Consider the following 18840-nt stretch of genomic DNA (forward strand, 5'->3'; position numbering starts at 1 on the left):
GACTTGGCCCATGATGATAACATTTTTGGTATTCTGTAATAGGTCTTTGAGGGTGAAAGAAGTATGACCAAGGACTGTAAGTTGCTTGGAATCTTTGATCTCACTGGAATAACTCCTGCCCCAAGGTTACTAGTCGCCAATGTTCCATATGTATAATAAATTATGAAACATTAGCTCAAGATTTAATTTTTTTGTTGGTGGTGTCGATAGAGGAACTCCTCAGATTGAGGTGATATTCTCGCGATGTCAATGGCATTCTAAATGTAAAAGCCGAAGATAAGGCCGCTGGCCGTTCTGCAAAGATCTCAATCACCAATGACAAAGGACGTCTCTCGAAAGAAGAAATCGAGCAGAAGGTGAAAGAGGCCGAGGAGTTCGCGGAGAAAGACAAGAAGGCTAGAGTCCGACGAGAAGGAGAAAATCGAGGCCGCGACAAAGGAAGCCCTCGAATGGATGGACGACAATCAGAATGCAGACAAGGAGGATTACGACGAGAAGTTGAAAGAGGTGGAGTCTGTGTGCAATCCAATCATCACAGCTGTGTATCAGCGGTCTGATGGCGCGTCGGAGGAGGAAGACGATGGCCATGAAGAACTGTGAACAGTTTTAAAAATTTCTCTCTTTTTGCTGCTTCATATACTTACTAGAGAGTGAATATCGATGGTAGACAGTAGTAGCTAAAATAGAGATTATCTAGGAAGAAATTTTGTAACTTTCAGCAATGTTACTTCTCGGTTTCCGATTTTTAAGATAGTACATAAAATTACGTCAAATTATGCTATGATTTTTATGAGAGGAGAGCTTGAATTCCTACAGATCATGATTATCATCTAGCTAGACAACTCAAGAAAAGTAGAACTATTTTTGATAAAAATATTGTTATTTATTTTCATAGTCTATCCTAAACTGAAGATAATTTTAAGTAGACACAGTTTGGCATGACGAATACCATAATATTGTTAAAAACAACGAAGACAAACTAGGACAACAGTTTGAGAGAAAGCAAGCAGTCGCCACGAGGATCCTATCTCCAAACACATGTCCCATGTATCCAACGTTACTGTCAACGTCAAATATAAATATCTTGCGAATCACATGGACCCCACATTGCTGTGCTTCTTCCAATCATTTGCCAACAACACCCCCTCGTTACGTGTCTCTTTCGCCACTCTCGTTCCCCCACGTATGCCCTTTCCTTATATATTTTCTTCTCCTATTATCGATTTAAGCTTCGCGGGGTTTGATTTCTTTGATGGTGGGCGATGATTTTTGATAGCGTAGAGCATGTGTCTCAGGTGCCGGAGAGTTTCTTTCCAAGGAATAACGGGATCAGCGGAGGAGAAAATGAAACCATGAAGGATATTAGCCGCAAAAGAAGGGAGCTCCGGCGAGTTAAGTTACTGGGTCGGGGGAAAACCGCCGAAGATTCGGTTTTGTCCCCGGATTGTGATGTGGGTTTGAGCAATAAGCGATGGAAATGTAATAATACGGGCTCCGTAGAGCCAATATTGATCCCGGAGGATTTGGTCGACCGGGTTCCCCGAAAAGACGTCGATTTTGGCGGGGAATCAACCTTGAGCACGTGTCGTACACATGGTTCTGTATCCGTGATTGGACGAAGGAGAGCAATGGAGGACGCGGTGGCGGTGGAATTAGGTTTTTTGACAAGATGTGGGAAAATATACGATTTCTTCGGGGTGTATGATGGCCATGGGGGCTTCCGGGTGGCGCAGTCTTGCCGTGAGACACTTCATAAATTGGTGGCGAAGATTGTGGAGGAAAAAGGAGGCGAAGAGATCGATTGGGGGAAGGTGATGGAGGCAGGTTTCCGAGAGATGGATGAGGAAGTGAATAAGAATGGAGCAGCAGTGGCGATGATGGGATCCACGGCGGTGGTGGCGGTTGTCGGGGAGGAGCAGGTGGTTATTGCGCATTGTGGAGATTCGAGGGCTGTGCTTTCCCGTGGTGGAGTCGCCGTACAATTGTCCGACGATCACAAGGTACGTAGACACATATGATGAATAATTGAGTTAAAACATTCATCCACTGTACGTAACATTGTTCAAATATTTTCTTAACAAAATGACATTTCTCGTGTGAACAAAACGACTCCACTTCATGTAGAATTAGTAAACTCGTCATGATTTCATGGTTGGTTTGTTTGTAAGTACTTGTGAAAATATTTGCCATTCATTTGCATTACTCTTCAATTTTTTATTTTTATTTTTATTTTTTTTATGATGATTTATGACAACTATTATGCAGCCCGATAGACCCGATGAATTGGAGAGAATTGTAGGCTGTGGAGGGAAGGTCATTGATTGGAATGGACAAAGGGTCTTGGGAGTTCTTGCCACTTCAAGATCTATAGGTTAGCAACTAAATACTGCTGAAACAATTATTTTTTCTCTATTCTCATCTGTTTGATCCGTCTATCTATTAATCTAGACCTTTATATATGCATTATATATACAGTATATAAATTAAAGCACCTTAGAGATCAAATTTTGGTATCTTTTTACCGTGGCACATTATGAAAACGACCAACTTTCTGTTTATACTTCTCATTGACATTTTATTTTTGTGGTTTAAAACTTTGCTCATGTATATATATAATCTTGATAGAGAATGTGATTAAAATTTGCACGATGATCAATCTGACTCGATATTGCAGGTGATAGATGCCTCAAACCTTTTGTGACACCCGAGCCAGAAGTAAAACTTGTCAATATAACTGATTTAGACGAGTTTTTGATACTAGCAAGTGATGGCTTATGGGACGTAATTTCTAATGATCTAGCGTGCCTAGTCGTAAGAAAATGTTTAGATAGGCGTATAAAAAGAACCTCCCATGTTTCAGTAGTTCAACAAGATATCGAACTCGAGCGTGTCGACATGACGAAAGAAGAAAATTATGCAGTGGTAGCAGCAGCAACTGTGCTAGCAGAGTTGGCTATGGCTCGAGGTAGTAGAGACAACATCAGTGTCATCGTTGTGGACTTGAGACACTCGAAGAGTGGTCGAGTAGATGTAGAAGCCCGGGTTAAAATATAGACACACAAGAATGAGAATTTCAGTGCCAAGATTTTTACCCAATTTTAAAATGATAATCTGAGTTGGTCTTTTTGATCAACTTAATTAACTGATCTTTTCTTGACGTATATAATGTTTAATTCTTTTGGAATTTAATAATATTGCACCAAGTGAAAATTTTATATGAATTTTGTACTTGAGACCAATATTTGTTTGTGCATGTATAATCAATTATAGTATGGTCGAGTATTATAAATTAATAATTGGTTATAATGGATGTTATCTTCTATTTCTTGTTAATTTTTCTTAAATTAAAAATTATAACAAAGTCTCTTCTACAGTTAAATATCAATTTTGATACAGAGAGAAGAATGATGGATTTTTTTAATTAATTATACTACATAAATTATGGCAAAAAATTGTGTGAGTCGGATGTCGTATTTTGTGAGACAGATTTCTTATTTGATTCATCTATGAAAAAATATTATTTTTTTATGTTAAAAGTATTATTTTTTATTGTGAATATCAGTATGGTTGATCGTCAGATAAAGATTCGTGAAACCGTCTCACAAGATATTTATTCTAAATTATTGGTTATACTATATAAAAACCGTTGTCTAGCATATTTGAGCTATCATTTTGGTAAAGACGTTAATTTCTCACCTTGCACACCCCAATTTTTGCCAGTTCCTGGACTTGATTTTCTTGGATGAAACTTAATATTTGCCGCTTCTGTTTTCTCTAAAAAAAAAATTTACCTTTTCTTAAAGAGGGGGGTCGTTGGATTTGTATAAATTGAAATTTATTTTATATGAAAACATGAATTTAAAATGTACTCTCTGATGTATAAATACAAATTAAGAAATCAAAAACACATGACATGATAAGATAAACATTCAAATAATTTTTTGACGCTTTATACATTAAAAAGGTAATGAATACATGATAGACGTAGACAACTCGATTCTAGGTAAATACAAACCACTAGAGAGAAAATGGCCTTTTTAACTATGGGTGGTTCTAAATCCAAAACTTTGACCCAAATTGGGTTCGTGTCTGAATGGTATAATTTGACACCTACTTTTCGTATAGACCTTCTCTGAATAAAATTAACAAAAAATAATGTTACAGCAACGTATAGGCAGGATTAAATTATTTTGTTGGCCGACTAGCTTTGCACTGTACAAAACTGCATATGAGAAGAATAATATTTAACCAGATGCTTACTTCGCTTAAGCCAAGACAAACTCTCCTTCCTCCTGTTGTTGTTCCAGTACTTCGGATAAACGCTCCTGGCTACAAGGAAGAAGAACACGTCTAATATCTTCTGCACCAAGCGTCTCATATTCCAGAAGGGCATTCGCTAGTGTATGCAGTGACTTCTCATGCTGCATTTCAATCGATATTCCAAAAGATAAGGTGTTAAGTTAAAACAATGGCAATAATCAGATGAAACCGACATGAAATGATGAACTACTTTTTAAAGATACCTTCTTCAGCAGGGCTTTGACGCGATTATAAGCTTCCCTCAACAGCTTAACCACCTCAGCATCAATACGGGATTGCATTTCTGAACCCGGTCGTTCTTTAATGTGAATAGGTCCAATTTCATCACTCATCCCACATGTTGAAACCTACCAAGAAAAACTAGTTAAAACATTTTCACTCTTGCCAACGGTATCTGTCGGTTTGAAACTTGGCGTGACTAATTACAATTCCAGATGACATGCAACACATGGAAGTCTGATACTAAGAATGAAAACATAAATGAGAACAATAAAATGAATGCCAAGTAATCAAAACTACAGAGGATCAGTATTTGGGAGCAAAGGCAAAGGACTGTATTTTTCCCATGCAAGAAAATAGAGATATTCTAAAAGATCTTTGAAGTTTTATGGAGAGTACCATATACTGAGCAAGCTCTGTGGCTGTATTGAGATCACTGCTTGCTCCAGTGGTAATATGGTCCTGGCCAAAAATAAGTTCTTCAGCTACTCTCCCTCCCATACAAACATCCAGACGTGCTAGCAATTGCTTCTTGCTGACTGAAGTCTCGTCAGTAGCGGGAAGCTGGGTAACCATGCCTAGAGCAGATCCACGTGGTATGATTGTAGCCTTATGAATGGGATGTGCACCTTCGGTGTTTAAGGCAACAATAGCATGACCACTCTCATGATATGCAGTGAGCTGGGAAAGAAAATATATCATTCAATCTCTGAAAAGTAGATGATGCTCAATCTTTCGGAGATCAAAATCTAATAAAAATTCCTCCTTCCATCATGTAAATAGTTTTTCGAAGCACACTTTTTTCAGGTTATGACAGACATTTTTAAGGAAGGTCGGTAACCGCAGAGTTATAATAACTGGACACAGAATATTTATGAATTTTTCCATTCTTTAGCCTTAAGTTTGTCCCTTTGATTGTACTTCAAACATTTGAGACAACAGGATTGACCATGGAGGAGGAATATGTCTTTGTATTACAGGGCTGATCCTTGTCTCTGAGTCTCTATTCACTCAGTTGTTAATGAAATTTCCTTTTCTGCAATAATTGCCATCTCATGACATTACCACCAGATCTCTCAAGAATTACAAGTCCGATAGAGAATATTCCCATTCAAGTTACGAGATTTTCATTTGCTAGAAGGCCAGCTAAATATGGTCCCAAAGTGCAAAACAGCAGAGCCTAGATGATTGATGAATATGATCCGGGCTATATCAAATCATTGATGTAGAACTTTATCCAAAGATGGACTAAATCCATGAAACATATTAAAAATAAAATAGCACGGACCTTCTTTGACTCTTCAGACAGAAACATTGTCTTCCTTTCTGTTCCCATCATTATCCTATCTTTCGCAAATTCTAACTGTGCTGCAGTCAGCTTCTCAGCACCTTCAACAGCAGCCTTGATTGCGGCAATATTAACCAAATTTGCAAGATCTGAATCAGAAGGAAAGTCAGTGGACAAGAAAAATGGGTGGGGAAAAATTCATTTATTCCAGTTACGGGACCAGAGAGACAGAAACCACTTGGGTATGGACGTATGGTGCAGTGCAAAGATTATCATATATAAAAACCCATGGGGATTATTGCATTAAAAGAAGGCTTCAAATTCAGACAAAAAATCAGTGGCAAAATACCATGAGTTACACTATCGTTAAAAAGACGAACAAAAGACAACATGCCTGCCCCATTGAATCCTGGAGTACCACGAGCAATTGCTTTGACATCAACATCCTTTGCCAATGGTTTGTCTAGCAAATAAAGCTCCAATATTTCTTGACGACCCTGAACATCAGGATTTGTGACAACAATCTAAAAACAGGTTTTCCAGGTGTCAGTTTTTATTGGAAAAGGGAAATTGTAATCAAGTTCATTTACTGAAGGGATTAATCAACCAAAACAGACATATATCACTGACACAAATCTGATGGCAAAGCACATTGATGAACAAATCCAAGCTAAAAAAACACTTACATTCCTAAATAAGAACTTTTAAACATCACATAATGCTACATATAAATCAAATTCCTCGTGAGAGAGAAAATAAAGGCTTCAAAACTTAATGGGAAAAAGGTCCTGTGAGAAGATAATAAAACTTACATGCCTGTCAAATCTACCGGGTCTTGTCAAAGCTGGATCAAGAACATCTGGCAAATTGGTTGCAGCCATGACAATTATCCCCTGCAAAAAGGTTATCATTCTGATATCATTAAGATGTGCAAGAAGATATTAGGCAGAACAACATGATTTTATCTGCATTCACCTCGTTCTGTTCAAAACCATCCATTTCAACAAGCAGTTGATGAAGTGTTTTCTTTGTATGACCTTCCCACTGCTTTCGAGTTGACCCAACAGCATCAACTTCATCAATAAATATGATGCATGGAGCCTGTAAATGTAAAACAAATCATAATGACTGGAGAGGATACAACTTTTAACCCCAAAATAGATCTCATCTCAAACTCAATTTATTGATAGCATGCAAATCAGCATCTCACGAGAGTTAAAATGGCAAAGAGATTAATGAAACATTAATGCAGTGCAATACATTTTTCGACTGTCTGTTACAGCACTTTATTAAGTTATAATCAATGGTACATGGTAGGTATTACTATTGACTGCAGAAGGAATAAGCAATGCACCTTCTTCTTAGCCGCTTGAAACAAAGATCTCACTCTTCGAGCTCCGACTCCCACAAACCTAAAAGGTAAAAGAGAGGTAAATATTCTACCCAAGCCAAAAGGACTCAGCCCCTGAATTAACACAGCAAACAGATAAAAAAATTTCTCTAATTACACTATTACAGCTTACATTTCCTCAAATTCAGAACCAGCTCTGTAAAAGAATGGTACCCCCGCCTCTCCAGCAATTGCCTTATACATTCAAAAAGCAACAAAAGTCAGACAACACTGCCAATTGAAGGTGGCTGACCAAATCACCCATGCACCTAAGTTCAGTAGGGGCTTGAAATAGAAAGTACATAAAATATGAAAATTCTATCCTCATTACAACAAAAAAATTGTACCTTGGCAAGAAGAGTTTTCCCCGTTCCGGGTGATCCAGTCAGAAGAATTCCCTGCAATTTGGACAATCTTTAAAGACACCACAGTAGGAATAGTAAAACAAAAGAGAATACAAAATGGCAATAACAACATAAATATACCAAACCAATACAAACCTTAGGCAACTTTCCTCCTAACCGAGTAAACTTCGAAGGATTTTTTAGGTACTCAACAACCTCCTCAAGTTCTTGTTTAGCATCATCACAGCCTTTGACATCTTTAAATGTCTTTACATTCTGCTACAAAAACAAATTCAATTATTATCCCACGTCATTGTAACTCAACTCAACAAATACAAGCAAACAACTGCAACAGACATTGAGTAAATTATTCATTAGTCTAGCAAAATTATCTACTGTTCCAACTTTTCTTTTTTTATCTATAGCACCTTCAAACTCCCTATAGATCAAGAGAAACACAAATCATGAAGTTAAAGTGCTAAGACAACATAAAAAATCAAAGACATGTGATAGGCAATTAACAAAAAAAAATCACCTTCTCTGGCATTATTTCTTTGTTCAAGTCTTTTGGGGAGTAAGAAGAACTTGAACCAACGCCTGAAGCTCCTATCCCTCCTAAGCTACCAATGTACTTCTGGAGTGCAGCAGCACCAATTAACCTGAGAAGTTACAAATAATTCCATATTCAATAGAGAAAATTGAAAAAAGAAAAGAAAGATGTACATTTGTGGATTGCATTAGAAAAAAAGTAGAAAAATGAATTCAAACCCTCTTCCTTCTTCTCCTCAAACATATAAAGATGCTGTTTCTCACCGATCTAGTCAAATGTAAACCCAAGGATAGTGATGTGTGTTATAGAGCATTCAAAAACTACAACTGAGCTAGTGAAGAAAAAGTCATACCACACCAAACCAACAGCAGCAGTGAAAAGTATAGTTGAAATGACTTCTTGTGCAAAACGTGATGATCTGTTTGACATTTTGGGGTCCACCTACACCACATAAAAGTACGCTGAGAATTTAAAACATGAGTAGCAGTTAAAGTAAGAAACACAGGCACCCAAAAATATGTTAAAAAACCTTGTCCCAACCCCTTCCTTTTTGCAAACTTTTTTGTCTCTTACCATCACAACATGTAAAGGTTGCTTCACAGATATACCAGGGTTCACAAAAATCTCATCCATGTTCCCAGATGCACGTTGTTTTAACTCTTGAAGCTGCATATGATAGTTAAAGTTAACAAGAGAAGTATACGTTTAAGAAATTTCAATAAGGAAAAATTGGTGGTGAACAAGCAAATTGGTCACATATTTCCAGAAGCCAAACAAAAAATGTCCTTACATTTACCAAAATGTTATACTAATAGTTAAAACAGAACATCAAGATCAGACGAAAGACGGGCTAAAATAATTCAAATCAACTCCAGCGTACCAATAGTTCATACAAATTAGAAACAATAACGATAGGTCGAGATGTTTATTCATGCATACGAGAGCTCGTGAAATTGGATTCTTTACAGGGCTCTATAGTTCTATATGCTTCTGTTTTTTATCAAGTCTTCCATAATTCCAGTCACTGGGAAAAAAGACCTCCATCCCAAATTTCTCTCTTTCACAATTCTGGTCACCAATCATGATCCTTCTAAAAGCAACATTTACTTTACTGCTAAATGTGCGACTTGGTTTCAACACCATATCTAGAGGCCATTAACTCTTGGAAGCATAAGTGCAAAGTAATAGGTTACTAATGTTGGTTCGCTTTGTACTACTAACATATTATTTCTAGACATTTATCTAGGCAACCAGAAGAATTCACAATTAGTATGAAAAGAAATCGATGTCATTGATCTTTTCTAAAATGAATTCAATCAGAATAGGTGGTGGTAAGCGCAACTAAATTTTCAAAACAAAACTAAGAATATTGAACAAAGTCAAATACCAACGAAGGGAGACTAGAAGCCCTTCCCGACTGCTCATCAGGTAAATACTCAGAAAGTGCATTAGTCGCCACCAGTGCCCGAATATATTCTGCTACTCCTCTACTATCTACGACATGAGCTCGCTGTTCAAAACGCTGGATGACGGACTCAGGACTGAAAAAAAAAACGAAGGAAAAACAATAAAGAAATACATCAAAATCAATTCTACCACCTGCGATGCACCACAGATTCTCCTTTTTTTTCTGAAGTATCGAACACGGGTCCGATACGACAAAATCTGTATCGTTGACTTTGTAGGTTTGACTAGTCGTATACATCTTAAACACAGCTAAGATACGCCATGGACACGGCAAAGATATGTTTTCTGGATACACTTTGGCAAAAATTTCTCCTTAAATCACTCATCAGAAATTTTACATTGTATATATTTACACACACACACATATATATATATATATATATATATTTTATTCCTACAATATATTCGTATAAATATATATATTTCGTACAATTTTTAATTTTTAATACTAAATATATATATATATAAATTATCGTGTCTTGAATTTTCAAAATTTATCATATGTTCATATCCATATTGTATTCGATATGATACCCGTACTCGTATCCATGCAATATAGGCCACAAGTAATGAGGAGCAATTTTGCATGCTACATAAATCTAATACATCACAAGACACTTTCAGCGTAGTGATGTTGTCTGGTTCACCATAAGTAATTAGGAGAAATTTTGCATGCTCTCTAATTGAATAATATTTCATCCAAAACAAATTGAGAGCTCCATGCTGAATGAATTATAACAAGTGATAAGGTCCATAAATATTTCTTCACCTTCGAAAGCTACTTTATCCAAACAACCTTTCAAATAACTAGCTTACATCCACTCCATGACGGAAAAAAAATCTTAGAAGTATTAGTAAATAACATGCATTCCAGGATTTAGTCAAGGGCCAAGCCCAAGTAATGTAAAAAATGAGAAAATTGACCTGTGCTTATTGAGTTCCGAGAGAAGCAAGCTCTGCTTTGCAGCATCCTTAGGACTGGCATCAGCATCAGCAATCAGCCGCTCCAACCGCTTCTCCTGACGCCGAAACGGCCAACAACCCAACCAATCTGAACTAAAGACCCCCTCGAACCCATTTTTCAACCTCACAAAAGCTCCCAACAAAATTACCATTATTGGAAATTTCTTCTTCACATCCCCATTGACTTCTAAGCCCTCCTTCCCCAGCCCATAATCCACCTTCCCGCCTTCGCTCAAAACAGGTCCATTATTGTATTCACTTATTTCGAGATTCTCAACACCCGAGTTTGAAACACTGCTACCTGATTCCTGATTTGAATTGACATCACCCGTAGCAGGATTAAATGCAGACGAAACAACTAAACGATGCCTTAAGAATCTAGAGTTGAGAAAAATCGAATCTTTACACCAACAATTCAGTCTTAAAGAACAAGAAAAGGGGGGAGAAAACTTGGAAAGGTTGGATTTTTGAGGAATAGAAAAATTGTTCGACCGAGGAAGCGATGGCCTGTGGATGCTGGAAGCCTGAAGTGCTATACTCATTGTAAAACCTCAAACTTCAAAAATCGATAGAGAGTTTAAGGGTTTAAAGAGAATAGGGCCTCCGAGATTAACGTCTGTACAATGAAATCCAATTCACAAAATTACAGACATTAGAGCACAGAGCTCACACCGTGCTGAGTTTCTTGAACCACAGGATTGTAGAGATGACGAGATAAACCTTATCCAATCGATTGAAATTGGACCTATGAATGAACCAATGTCACAAGTTTAATTTCGGGGGGAATAACTTGTTTTATTTTTGGCGTCAACATTTCCCCCTCTCTCTGTGGAAAGGACTCGGTCAATACTTTTTATATATCTGTAAGATAAAATGGAAAAAAGATTTTTCTTCAAAAAAAGTAAAAAAAAGATTTATAAAAACAAATTTAATTCGATGTATATTATTAAGTATAATTTTAGATATTTTGTCACAAACCAAAATTTAATTATATCATATTTTGAGTACAACATTAGTATTTAGCATTCAAACAAATTTTTTCTACTTTCTTTAAAAATAAAAAGTTGAAACAAAATACAATCTAAAAACAAAAGATTTCTTTTTATTTACTATAAAATTAATTAAATTTTTTAGTAAATAAATAATTGTATGATCGATTCAATGCCGAATAGATAAAAGAATACTCAATCAAAATTTGGACCAATGCAAAATAAAACTTACTTTAAAACATTATAAAATATCATAACATAATTCTCTCCCACACTGCGGGATAAAAACCGGAAAAAATTAGATCATGCATATATTTACCAGCAGATTGTAGCCTGGAAAAATGGATTGTACAAGTTAACAGATTTTTACACGAATCACATTGACAAACTACAGGACCCCTGGTTTGTATAACAACACAATATACAGCAAACAAGTTCACTCAAGCTCGAGCTAGACCTGGAGCCAGAGCTGGATATGGATCATTTAGAAAACACGCACATGAGCAGGAACTTGTTCATTTAAAAATGTAGTGTCGAAGATAGTCAACCCGAGCTGGATGCTTAAGCTTCATAAGTGCCTTCACCTCATGTTTCCTTACCATTTCTCTTGAAATGTTCAAATTTCCTGCAATTTCTCCAAGTGTTCTGTCTCCTTTTCCATCAAGTCCATATCTTTGTCTGATAACCAAACTCTCTTTGGGCTTCAAAGAATCGAGCTGTCAAAATAGCATATAAAAAATGTGCTTTGACGTGGTGCTTTATATATAAAAATCAGCCAAACAGAGTAAAAGGCCAGAAATAGAGAGGTATACGCCATGGTCGGTCCAAGGAAAATTGAGGAGGTCATTTAGTATATCGAGGGACACCGAATTTACAAGTTTAGAATGTAAACACATTAATATCCTTTGAATGCAAGCTCAACCAGATCAATGAATGCTCACTAAAGAACAACAGCAAATGAACGAGATTTGGAACTGTTTGCATCATAGTAAGAAAAATGCATGTTCTTGGAGGATAAAATTGTCTCCATATGTGCTTCATTACGACTTATTGTGACAATTAGGAAAATGCTAAATTTGTTAAGCCCTTTCAACTAGGCAAAAACATCAAGGAGACAAATGAAATGAACTCTTCGCAAGCCAAACACACAATCTAGACAAAGAAAACTCATTTCTTTGTACCACAAGGCAATGGAAACTGAGACTCAAACTTACCACATCATCTAGAGCAAGCCTGAGAAGTTCTGGTTGCCTTCTCTTATCTCCTTCAACACCATCAACATCAGTTATCCCATTAATGAATTCTTCTTGGGTAACTGAATTCCGAGCCTGGAGAGAATAGATAGGTTTTGAAGCCCTCATCACTTCTTGGTATCGTTCTGGGGAAATTCCAACTCTGTCTAGAATTTCTTTCTCGGTTGGCAGTCTTTGAAGCTCAAATGACAACTCCAGCTTTGTCCTCTGGATTTCTACTCTGACCTATATCAGAAAGTATTTCAGGTTTTACAGTAGTTTGATGCAAATTGCAGAAACGTTTTGACAAATAAGCCAAGATAGCAGTTTCATCCATATGTATTATGTTCGGCAAGCTCAGTCCTGGAAATATTGGCAATCTTGTAGAAGCTTCAGAAATAAGTAATTATATAAATCCTATTCAAAGTACAATTTTTTTTTTAAAAAGGCCACCTATGACGAAGCAAAACAACTCATAGTTATTTCACATTTCAAATGGTATATTTTATGTTCCTACGAAGACAGTAATGAATTCATGGCTCCAGCATTAAATCATGTGAGACCAACAAGAAAAAAAGAACATACCGACTCAAGGCCAAAGGAGACCTTAGTGAAACTTGAAAGCGTCATAGACCGAATAATTGCATGCCTGATCCAAAAGAGGCCATATGTTGAGAGCTGGAACTTCCTATTTGGCTCAAAACGATCAATAGCTATCATAAGTCCCTTTACACCAGCTTGACAAAGGTCTTGGAATCTTGGGCCATTCACAAAATCTCGAAAATACTTGTTCATCACAAATAAAATAAGTCGGAGGTTGTGCTGTAGCCAATTAAAAAAGTAAAAGCTTCAGCGAGATTTTCTACCCAATAAAGCAAGCCGGAGAAAAAGTTCATGCTCCTTGTGATGGACAGCAGGAGCAGTTAGATCACCCCACACAACCCCCCCCCCTCCACCCAATTAAAGAAAAGCTAATTACCTTGATCAATTTACTTCTGGCAGCTCGACCAACTTCCATTTCTTTCTTCAGCTGGGCATTAGTGATATTCCTTGTCTCTGCTAATTCATTGTCATTAAGCTCTCTTCCTAGATCATTTTTTAAATCCTCCTTGACTTGGAGAATTGCCTAAATGGCATTAATAAAATTTATCAGGCCAGAAATGATAAGAGAATCAAACACAACAGAAAAGAAATATTATCCTCGTTCAAATTTCATTCTTTTTTCACCAAGCCTCAGAGCATTTGCACCACATTTTTCTTAACACCAATGCACTCACCTTCATTGGTTCCATTAGCTCAAATAACCGGGTATGCTCATTAGAAGGAAGAACCGGTGGGATCTTCATTTTCTTCCAGTTTAAGCTAACCAAATCGGTGGAAGGGGAATAATCCCTTACAAGCCTATCAATCTTTTCCATTTCATCATTATTCCGTTGTTTCCTTTTCTGGTACGACACAATATGTTCATGTTCCCTTTTCGTTCTAAGAGCAATCCTGTTTTCAAGGCTCAATCTTTTTGTCCTTACTGTCTTACTCCTGATGACAGTGTCAGCGGTTTTGTTCTCTAACACTTCTGCAGCATCTTCAGTCCTCTTTCCTCGTGATCGCCTTGTCTTTGTTATTTGATCTCTGACTTCCTTGTCAGAAATATCTGTTGCAGGACTATGCTTGTATATTTGCTCTAATTTGGCAGCAGCTTCATTATAATCTAACTCTGTTGCACTTGAAGAGGCTCGATCTATTGCAACATCCGGCACATATCCTGACCCCTTTTTCACAGTTATTAACCTCTTTTCATCTGCTTTCTTTGTCCCCACAGGTAAACATACAGATTCTAGTGGTGCAACTAGAGCAATATTTTTACTCCTATCAGTTTTGAATGCTAATATAACAGGTGTTTTCGATAAATATATATGAGTATAAAATTTTGAGCTCAATCTCAATGGACTCCTTGCGGCAGAGCTAGAAACAGTCACGACTCCCATGCCAATGTTATGTGATCCAGTAGCAAAATGCCAAATTAGATAAATTATCGATACTCAGATCCTGTGGCAAAAATTTACAATCCATAAGTGATTAATACCAAAATAGAAATTGCATTTGACGACATAGTCAAGAAACTGAAGTACAAACAAAATTAAGATGTTTCATACACAAACATCATTTCAACATACAAATACTTACAAGGATCATTTATGATTTGAGATATCAAGTATCACACTATGAGTAAACGAATTAAAAAAACCAATGATTTTCGGTGCAATTTATTAAATAAGAGGTTTTCGTACTGGAACCTACTTAAATATAGATTCCTCAACTTCAAATCAAAATCGTCCATCCATCTTCACCAATCAGAAACGCCACCTAAACTGCAAACTTGACAGGCATCAACTCGCAGAAATACCTGAGTAAGTGAAGACTCGCCAGCTACGAATTGATCGAGCAACCACAGAGTTACCGTCCGCCAGCGATATAATATCCCGGCGACGAAGTGGCGAAGAAGAGAATCTCAGCTGAACAGAACACTTTCTCTGCAATTAAAATTATTATTTTAAAATATAAAATAGCTCGAATTTTGGCGTCCACACGCCTTTCGCAACCAATATCTACGCTTGTAAATGGCGGTTCAAGTAACCGACGGAGGAGATCTATTGTCCACGGGAGATTGTTGTCCTGACGTGGAAAGATATAAGTGGAACGAGATATATGCAGCGGGAGCTTATATGGATATTATTTCTGACACGTGTCTTATTTTTATTTGTTGCTAAGATATTACTTTGAATTTTTGTTGGACCCATTTTTTAAAGATATGAGGTGAGAAAGTCGCCTATCGAGAATTGACACAGTTAATTAATTAACTAACGAACTAATTAATTAAATTTTGTTTTTTTGAGATAGTTTTAATATAAGACATTGTTTATGCGAAACATAAGTCAACAACCTTGTAACATCGTATATTTGATTCAAATTCTACAATAATTCGAGAAATTGTCATGTTATCACACGAATCAAATGATTATTAAACAAGATAGAATTCCGTCGGGTGCTAATCTTACTCAAATATTTGAATATATTTTTTGGTTAAAATAACTTCTCCAATGGATGGCATGGTGTGTTTTTAGTTAAAATAATTTGTTCTTAAAAATATTGTATTTCAAATTTAAATGAAAACTGAAAATATTTAAATTATTAGCAAAATAGGAATATACAATACATAAAAGTTGTTAATCTGCAATTAAAATATGGATGTAGGACGTAACAAAAAATTAATTGCTAATAGATATTTAATCTTCTTAATTAGCAGAACGTCCTTTGAATTCGCTGAGCCAATTCTTCTGCACGGACCTGGCATTCAATTCCAATCTGTTGGGACAAAATGATTTATATCAAGCCGGCCAAGTAAAATATTTCTCTGTATATCTCTCAAATATATTCAATGTTTAATGTAAAAAAAGTAAATTATATATTCAAAAAATTCTATTCCCAAAAGAATTAACGTTAATGAATTCTTGGGACGATTCAACCGGAAAAGAAAAATTCATCATGAAATTATAATTAAAATCGAATTTAATTGTAAATGAGATATTATTTGAAACAACTTCGATTAAATAATAATGATTTGGCCCATTCTTGAATACATGCAAATTTATGAAATGAGTATATTTCAAAATTCAAAATGAATATATATAATAAATAAATCTTACAAATAATACGTGAAAGGATACGTAGACATGCAGGATGAGGGATTTAATCATGCAAAACAAACAAAATATATATTGACTTGTTTACGAACCTCTAATCTTATGTTTAAAACATGAAATATTTACAAAATTGAGATTAATAGAATAATTTTCCAAAATTATAATTAATTAGCTACAAATGAATCGATTTATTTATTAATAATGAAAATAAACTTGCAATTAATATACCTTGTTTACCTTTATAGTGAAAGAATATATTATCGTTTCATTATCAAGGGCTGTGATGTTGGCATTCAGAATTTCAAGCTCAAGTTCTTCCAGCGCAGAAATTATCCTCACGGCTTGGCCGGGAAGGCGGCGTGACGTAGTCTTGAGCAGTAGATTTGGGCCCGAAAATTTCACCTCAACTTCAGCAACAACTGATCTGGATGTAGCCATAACAAGCTCGTTAACAATAGTGTCGTTGGTGGAGGTCGAACTTGAAGAAATATGGGAAGGAGAAAACTCGATCGGGCTCGTGAAAGCTTGAAGTCTAGGGTTGTACGGACTGCTTGAACGAGATGTACTCGGGCTCATAGGAAGACTTGGTGGTGGACGTTTCGGGCTTGAAGCCTTGCTTTTCTTCTTGCATTCGAGGGATCGTAGAATCTGCTGTAATTCGTGTATGTAATTGACGACGCCAGCGATTATTGATGCTTTGTCACACTGCAAGAATAAGACATTTTCCTTCATTAATTAAACCATCATTTGTTTTCCGAAAAAAATATATATTTATTTTCTTGCTTATGTTTACAATGCATATATATTTTTATTTATATCGATTCATTTGTAAGATGTTGTCACAAAATGTAATAATATCCTAGACAACACAAATATGTGATACACACTATTTTTTCGATATAGATATATATAAATAGATTATAATTATATGTAACGTTTGTTAGATCGTCAATCTATAGTGTGAAAACTAAAAAGTATTGGCATCCTTTCTCTGAATTAACCTTCCAAATTATTTTTCTTTAATAATGTAGAAGTGAACAAAATACAACTCACGTGTAATAAAAAGATATGTATGAAGAATATGGACTTACTTTCTTGATGTAAAAGCGAGGCATCAAAGAACGAAGAACAGAAAGACGCTCGTTCATCACTTTCCTCCTGTTTCTCTCCAGTGTAATATGAGACATTTTTACTGACGCAGAAGCAGAAGCAGAAGCAGAAGCAGAAGGGGAATCTTTTCGGCCATTGATAATCTTTTGTCTCTTCGACTTAGGTGAAGCTGCCGCATCATTTATCTGATCTATCAATGCAGATTCTTGAAAAGCCCTAAGTGCAGAATAATAAGCAGAACAAGCTGCTAAACATTCACGCACTGGATTGTTAGGATTGTTATCGTTATCAGAAGCACTTCCCAAAGAATAATATTCAAGAGAAGCGGTACTTTTAAAGAAGAGGGATTGCCTGGAAAATTCAGATGATTTTTCACTTCTCATTTCGAATAACCGATGGAGGGAAAGTCGAACTCGATGGATTAATACTGCAAAAACGATATTTATCCCTTGATATCTTTACAAACTACTCAAAAACTATTGCAAAAATTTTCATTTTTCGTAAGCATGGTGCAGATGAAAGTAGTTTTCTAAATCTATACTTGAATTCGAATTATAATGAACGGGTGGAAGAGTTATATAGATACCTACCTAGCTAGGTTGCATGGGGTCAAATATAACTACTTTAAAGTGATATAATTTCTAATTTAATGTGGCTTTAAAATTTTCTTGATGCAGTTTTTCATGAAAAGCTGTTATAAATTGAAATAACACAAAGATAAATTAATGTTAAATAGCATAATTTGTAAAAGAACACAAAGATACATGTTGAAGGTTGATTGTTAGACTGCAATTATGATCATATATATCAACTTTTAGTGCACAGCGGTTGGAGAAAGCCTGCCAACCATGATAAATGCCAAACGAGAATCCAATATGATTCTGGTAAAACCATAAATTTAGAAGTGGCCAATATCACTCATCAAATAAAGTAATCGTTCGGGAAAGCAACTTGTGTACTACCCGAAAGCTGAAAATGCCTTGTCTTCTCCAGTATCACAATCCACAATTAATAGAGGCTTGACTTAAATATTTATTTATCATAGGGGAAAGATTAGTTCAGAGCCTGTCCCGAGAAAATCTTGACCATATCTAATTCAACCAACATAAAATTATGCAATTAATATCATAATAAATATCATGTCTACCATGCAACCCCAAAACACTTGGAACATTTGAATGATGAAACTATATATTGGATATACATTGCTTATTCAATAAATGTACATTGTGATTGTGTAAGCATGCAGTCATTAGGATTGTACCCG

At 36.0% G+C, this 18840-nt stretch overlaps 4 protein-coding genes across 8 annotated transcripts; 1 reads left to right on the plus strand and 3 right to left on the minus strand.

Annotated features, from left to right (window-relative positions):
- The first annotated feature begins 1197 nt into the window (after window positions 1–1197).
- Window positions 1198–3217, plus strand: LOC142533020 (protein phosphatase 2C 51-like). The gene is made up of 3 exons (XM_075639605.1): window positions 1198–2000; window positions 2266–2371; window positions 2675–3217. Exons 1-3 carry the CDS (start codon window positions 1263–1265, stop codon window positions 3052–3054), a joined length of 1224 nt encoding a protein of 407 aa, XP_075495720.1. The 5' UTR covers window positions 1198–1262; the 3' UTR covers window positions 3055–3217.
- Window positions 3218–3890: 673 nt separating this feature from the next.
- On the minus strand, window positions 3891–11306 carry LOC142532182 (ATP-dependent zinc metalloprotease FTSH 11, chloroplastic/mitochondrial-like). Of its 3 annotated transcripts, none has more exons than XM_075638459.1 (16): window positions 10503–11306; window positions 9499–9652; window positions 8685–8777; window positions 8464–8552; window positions 8097–8220; window positions 7718–7840; window positions 7565–7615; window positions 7351–7412; window positions 7182–7239; window positions 6803–6928; window positions 6640–6720; window positions 6222–6324; window positions 5828–5976; window positions 4939–5220; window positions 4524–4667; window positions 3891–4421 (listed from the first exon to the last, which is right to left on the minus strand). In XM_075638459.1, exons 1-16 carry the CDS (start codon window positions 11081–11083, stop codon window positions 4266–4268), a joined length of 2376 nt encoding a protein of 791 aa, XP_075494574.1. In that variant the 5' UTR covers window positions 11084–11306; the 3' UTR covers window positions 3891–4265. The 3 variants fall into 3 exon arrangements, with proteins under 3 accessions (XP_075494574.1, XP_075494572.1, XP_075494573.1); XM_075638457.1 differs by having other exon boundaries at window positions 6222–6351; window positions 10503–11305; XM_075638458.1 differs by having other exon boundaries at window positions 6222–6351; window positions 7718–7837; window positions 10503–11304.
- Window positions 11307–11814: 508 nt separating this feature from the next.
- LOC142532725 (RNA polymerase sigma factor sigE, chloroplastic/mitochondrial-like) lies at window positions 11815–15349 on the minus strand. Of its 2 annotated transcripts, none has more exons than XM_075639138.1 (6): window positions 15061–15349; window positions 14040–14808; window positions 13742–13888; window positions 13348–13584; window positions 12745–13008; window positions 11815–12246 (listed from the first exon to the last, which is right to left on the minus strand). In XM_075639138.1, exons 2-6 carry the CDS (start codon window positions 14745–14747, stop codon window positions 12046–12048), a joined length of 1557 nt encoding a protein of 518 aa, XP_075495253.1. In that variant the 5' UTR covers window positions 14748–14808; window positions 15061–15349; the 3' UTR covers window positions 11815–12045. The 2 variants fall into 2 exon arrangements, with proteins under 2 accessions (XP_075495253.1, XP_075495252.1); XM_075639137.1 differs by having other exon boundaries at window positions 15167–15348.
- A 643-nt stretch (window positions 15350–15992) lies between these two features.
- Window positions 15993–18128, minus strand: LOC142533238 (transcription factor MUTE-like). 2 transcript variants are annotated; one of them, XM_075639926.1, is made up of 3 exons: window positions 17555–18128; window positions 16692–17168; window positions 15993–16125 (listed from the first exon to the last, which is right to left on the minus strand). In XM_075639926.1, the coding sequence occupies exons 1-3, from the start codon at window positions 17954–17956 to the stop codon at window positions 16060–16062; spliced, it is 945 nt and encodes a 314-aa protein (XP_075496041.1). In that variant the 5' UTR covers window positions 17957–18128; the 3' UTR covers window positions 15993–16059. The 2 variants fall into 2 exon arrangements, with proteins under 2 accessions (XP_075496041.1, XP_075496042.1); XM_075639927.1 differs by having other exon boundaries at window positions 16701–17168; window positions 17555–18126.
- Window positions 18129–18840: the final 712 nt, after the last annotated feature.

Source organism: Primulina tabacum, chromosome 18 (assembly GCF_025594145.1).
Source record: "Primulina tabacum isolate GXHZ01 chromosome 18, ASM2559414v2, whole genome shotgun sequence".
Lineage (NCBI taxonomy): Eukaryota > Viridiplantae > Streptophyta > Magnoliopsida > Lamiales > Gesneriaceae > Primulina > Primulina tabacum.

What these genes read in the sequence shown, in the direction of transcription:
- LOC142533020 (XM_075639605.1), top strand. Translation starts at nt 1,263, where the DNA reads ATGATTTTTGATAGCGTAGAGCATGTGTCTCAGGTGCCGGAGAGTTTC. An exon ending in AATTGTCCGACGATCACAAG is followed by an intron (nt 2,001 to 2,265) that starts GTACGTAGACAC and finishes ACTATTATGCAG; the next exon opens with CCCGATAGACCCGATGAATT. An exon ending in TGCCACTTCAAGATCTATAG is followed by an intron (nt 2,372 to 2,674) that starts GTTAGCAACTAA and finishes TCGATATTGCAG; the next exon opens with GTGATAGATGCCTCAAACCT.
- LOC142532182 (XM_075638457.1), bottom strand. Translation starts at nt 11,083, where the DNA reads ATGAGTATAGCACTTCAGGCTTCCAGCATCCACAGGCCATCGCTTCCT. An exon ending in ATGGTTTTGAACAGAACGAG is followed by an intron (nt 6,721 to 6,802) that starts GTGAATGCAGAT and finishes ACCTTTTTGCAG; the next exon opens with GGGATAATTGTCATGGCTGC. An exon ending in TGTCTGAAGAGTCAAAGAAG is followed by an intron (nt 5,221 to 5,827) that starts GTCCGTGCTATT and finishes TTTCTTTCCCAG; the next exon opens with CTCACTGCATATCATGAGAG.
- LOC142532725 (XM_075639138.1), bottom strand. Translation starts at nt 14,747, where the DNA reads ATGGGAGTCGTGACTGTTTCTAGCTCTGCCGCAAGGAGTCCATTGAGA. An exon ending in CCAGAAGTAAATTGATCAAG is followed by an intron (nt 13,585 to 13,741) that starts GTAATTAGCTTT and finishes AATTGGCTACAG; the next exon opens with CACAACCTCCGACTTATTTT. An exon ending in GGCTTGCTCTAGATGATGTG is followed by an intron (nt 12,247 to 12,744) that starts GTAAGTTTGAGT and finishes CTATTTTGACAG; the next exon opens with CTCGATTCTTTGAAGCCCAA.
- LOC142533238 (XM_075639926.1), bottom strand. Translation starts at nt 17,956, where the DNA reads ATGAGAAGTGAAAAATCATCTGAATTTTCCAGGCAATCCCTCTTCTTT. An exon ending in CTCGCTTTTACATCAAGAAA is followed by an intron (nt 17,169 to 17,554) that starts GTAAGTCCATAT and finishes TTATTCTTGCAG; the next exon opens with TGTGACAAAGCATCAATAAT. An exon ending in TCACTATAAAGGTAAACAAG is followed by an intron (nt 16,126 to 16,691) that starts GTATATTAATTG and finishes TTGTCCCAACAG; the next exon opens with ATTGGAATTGAATGCCAGGT.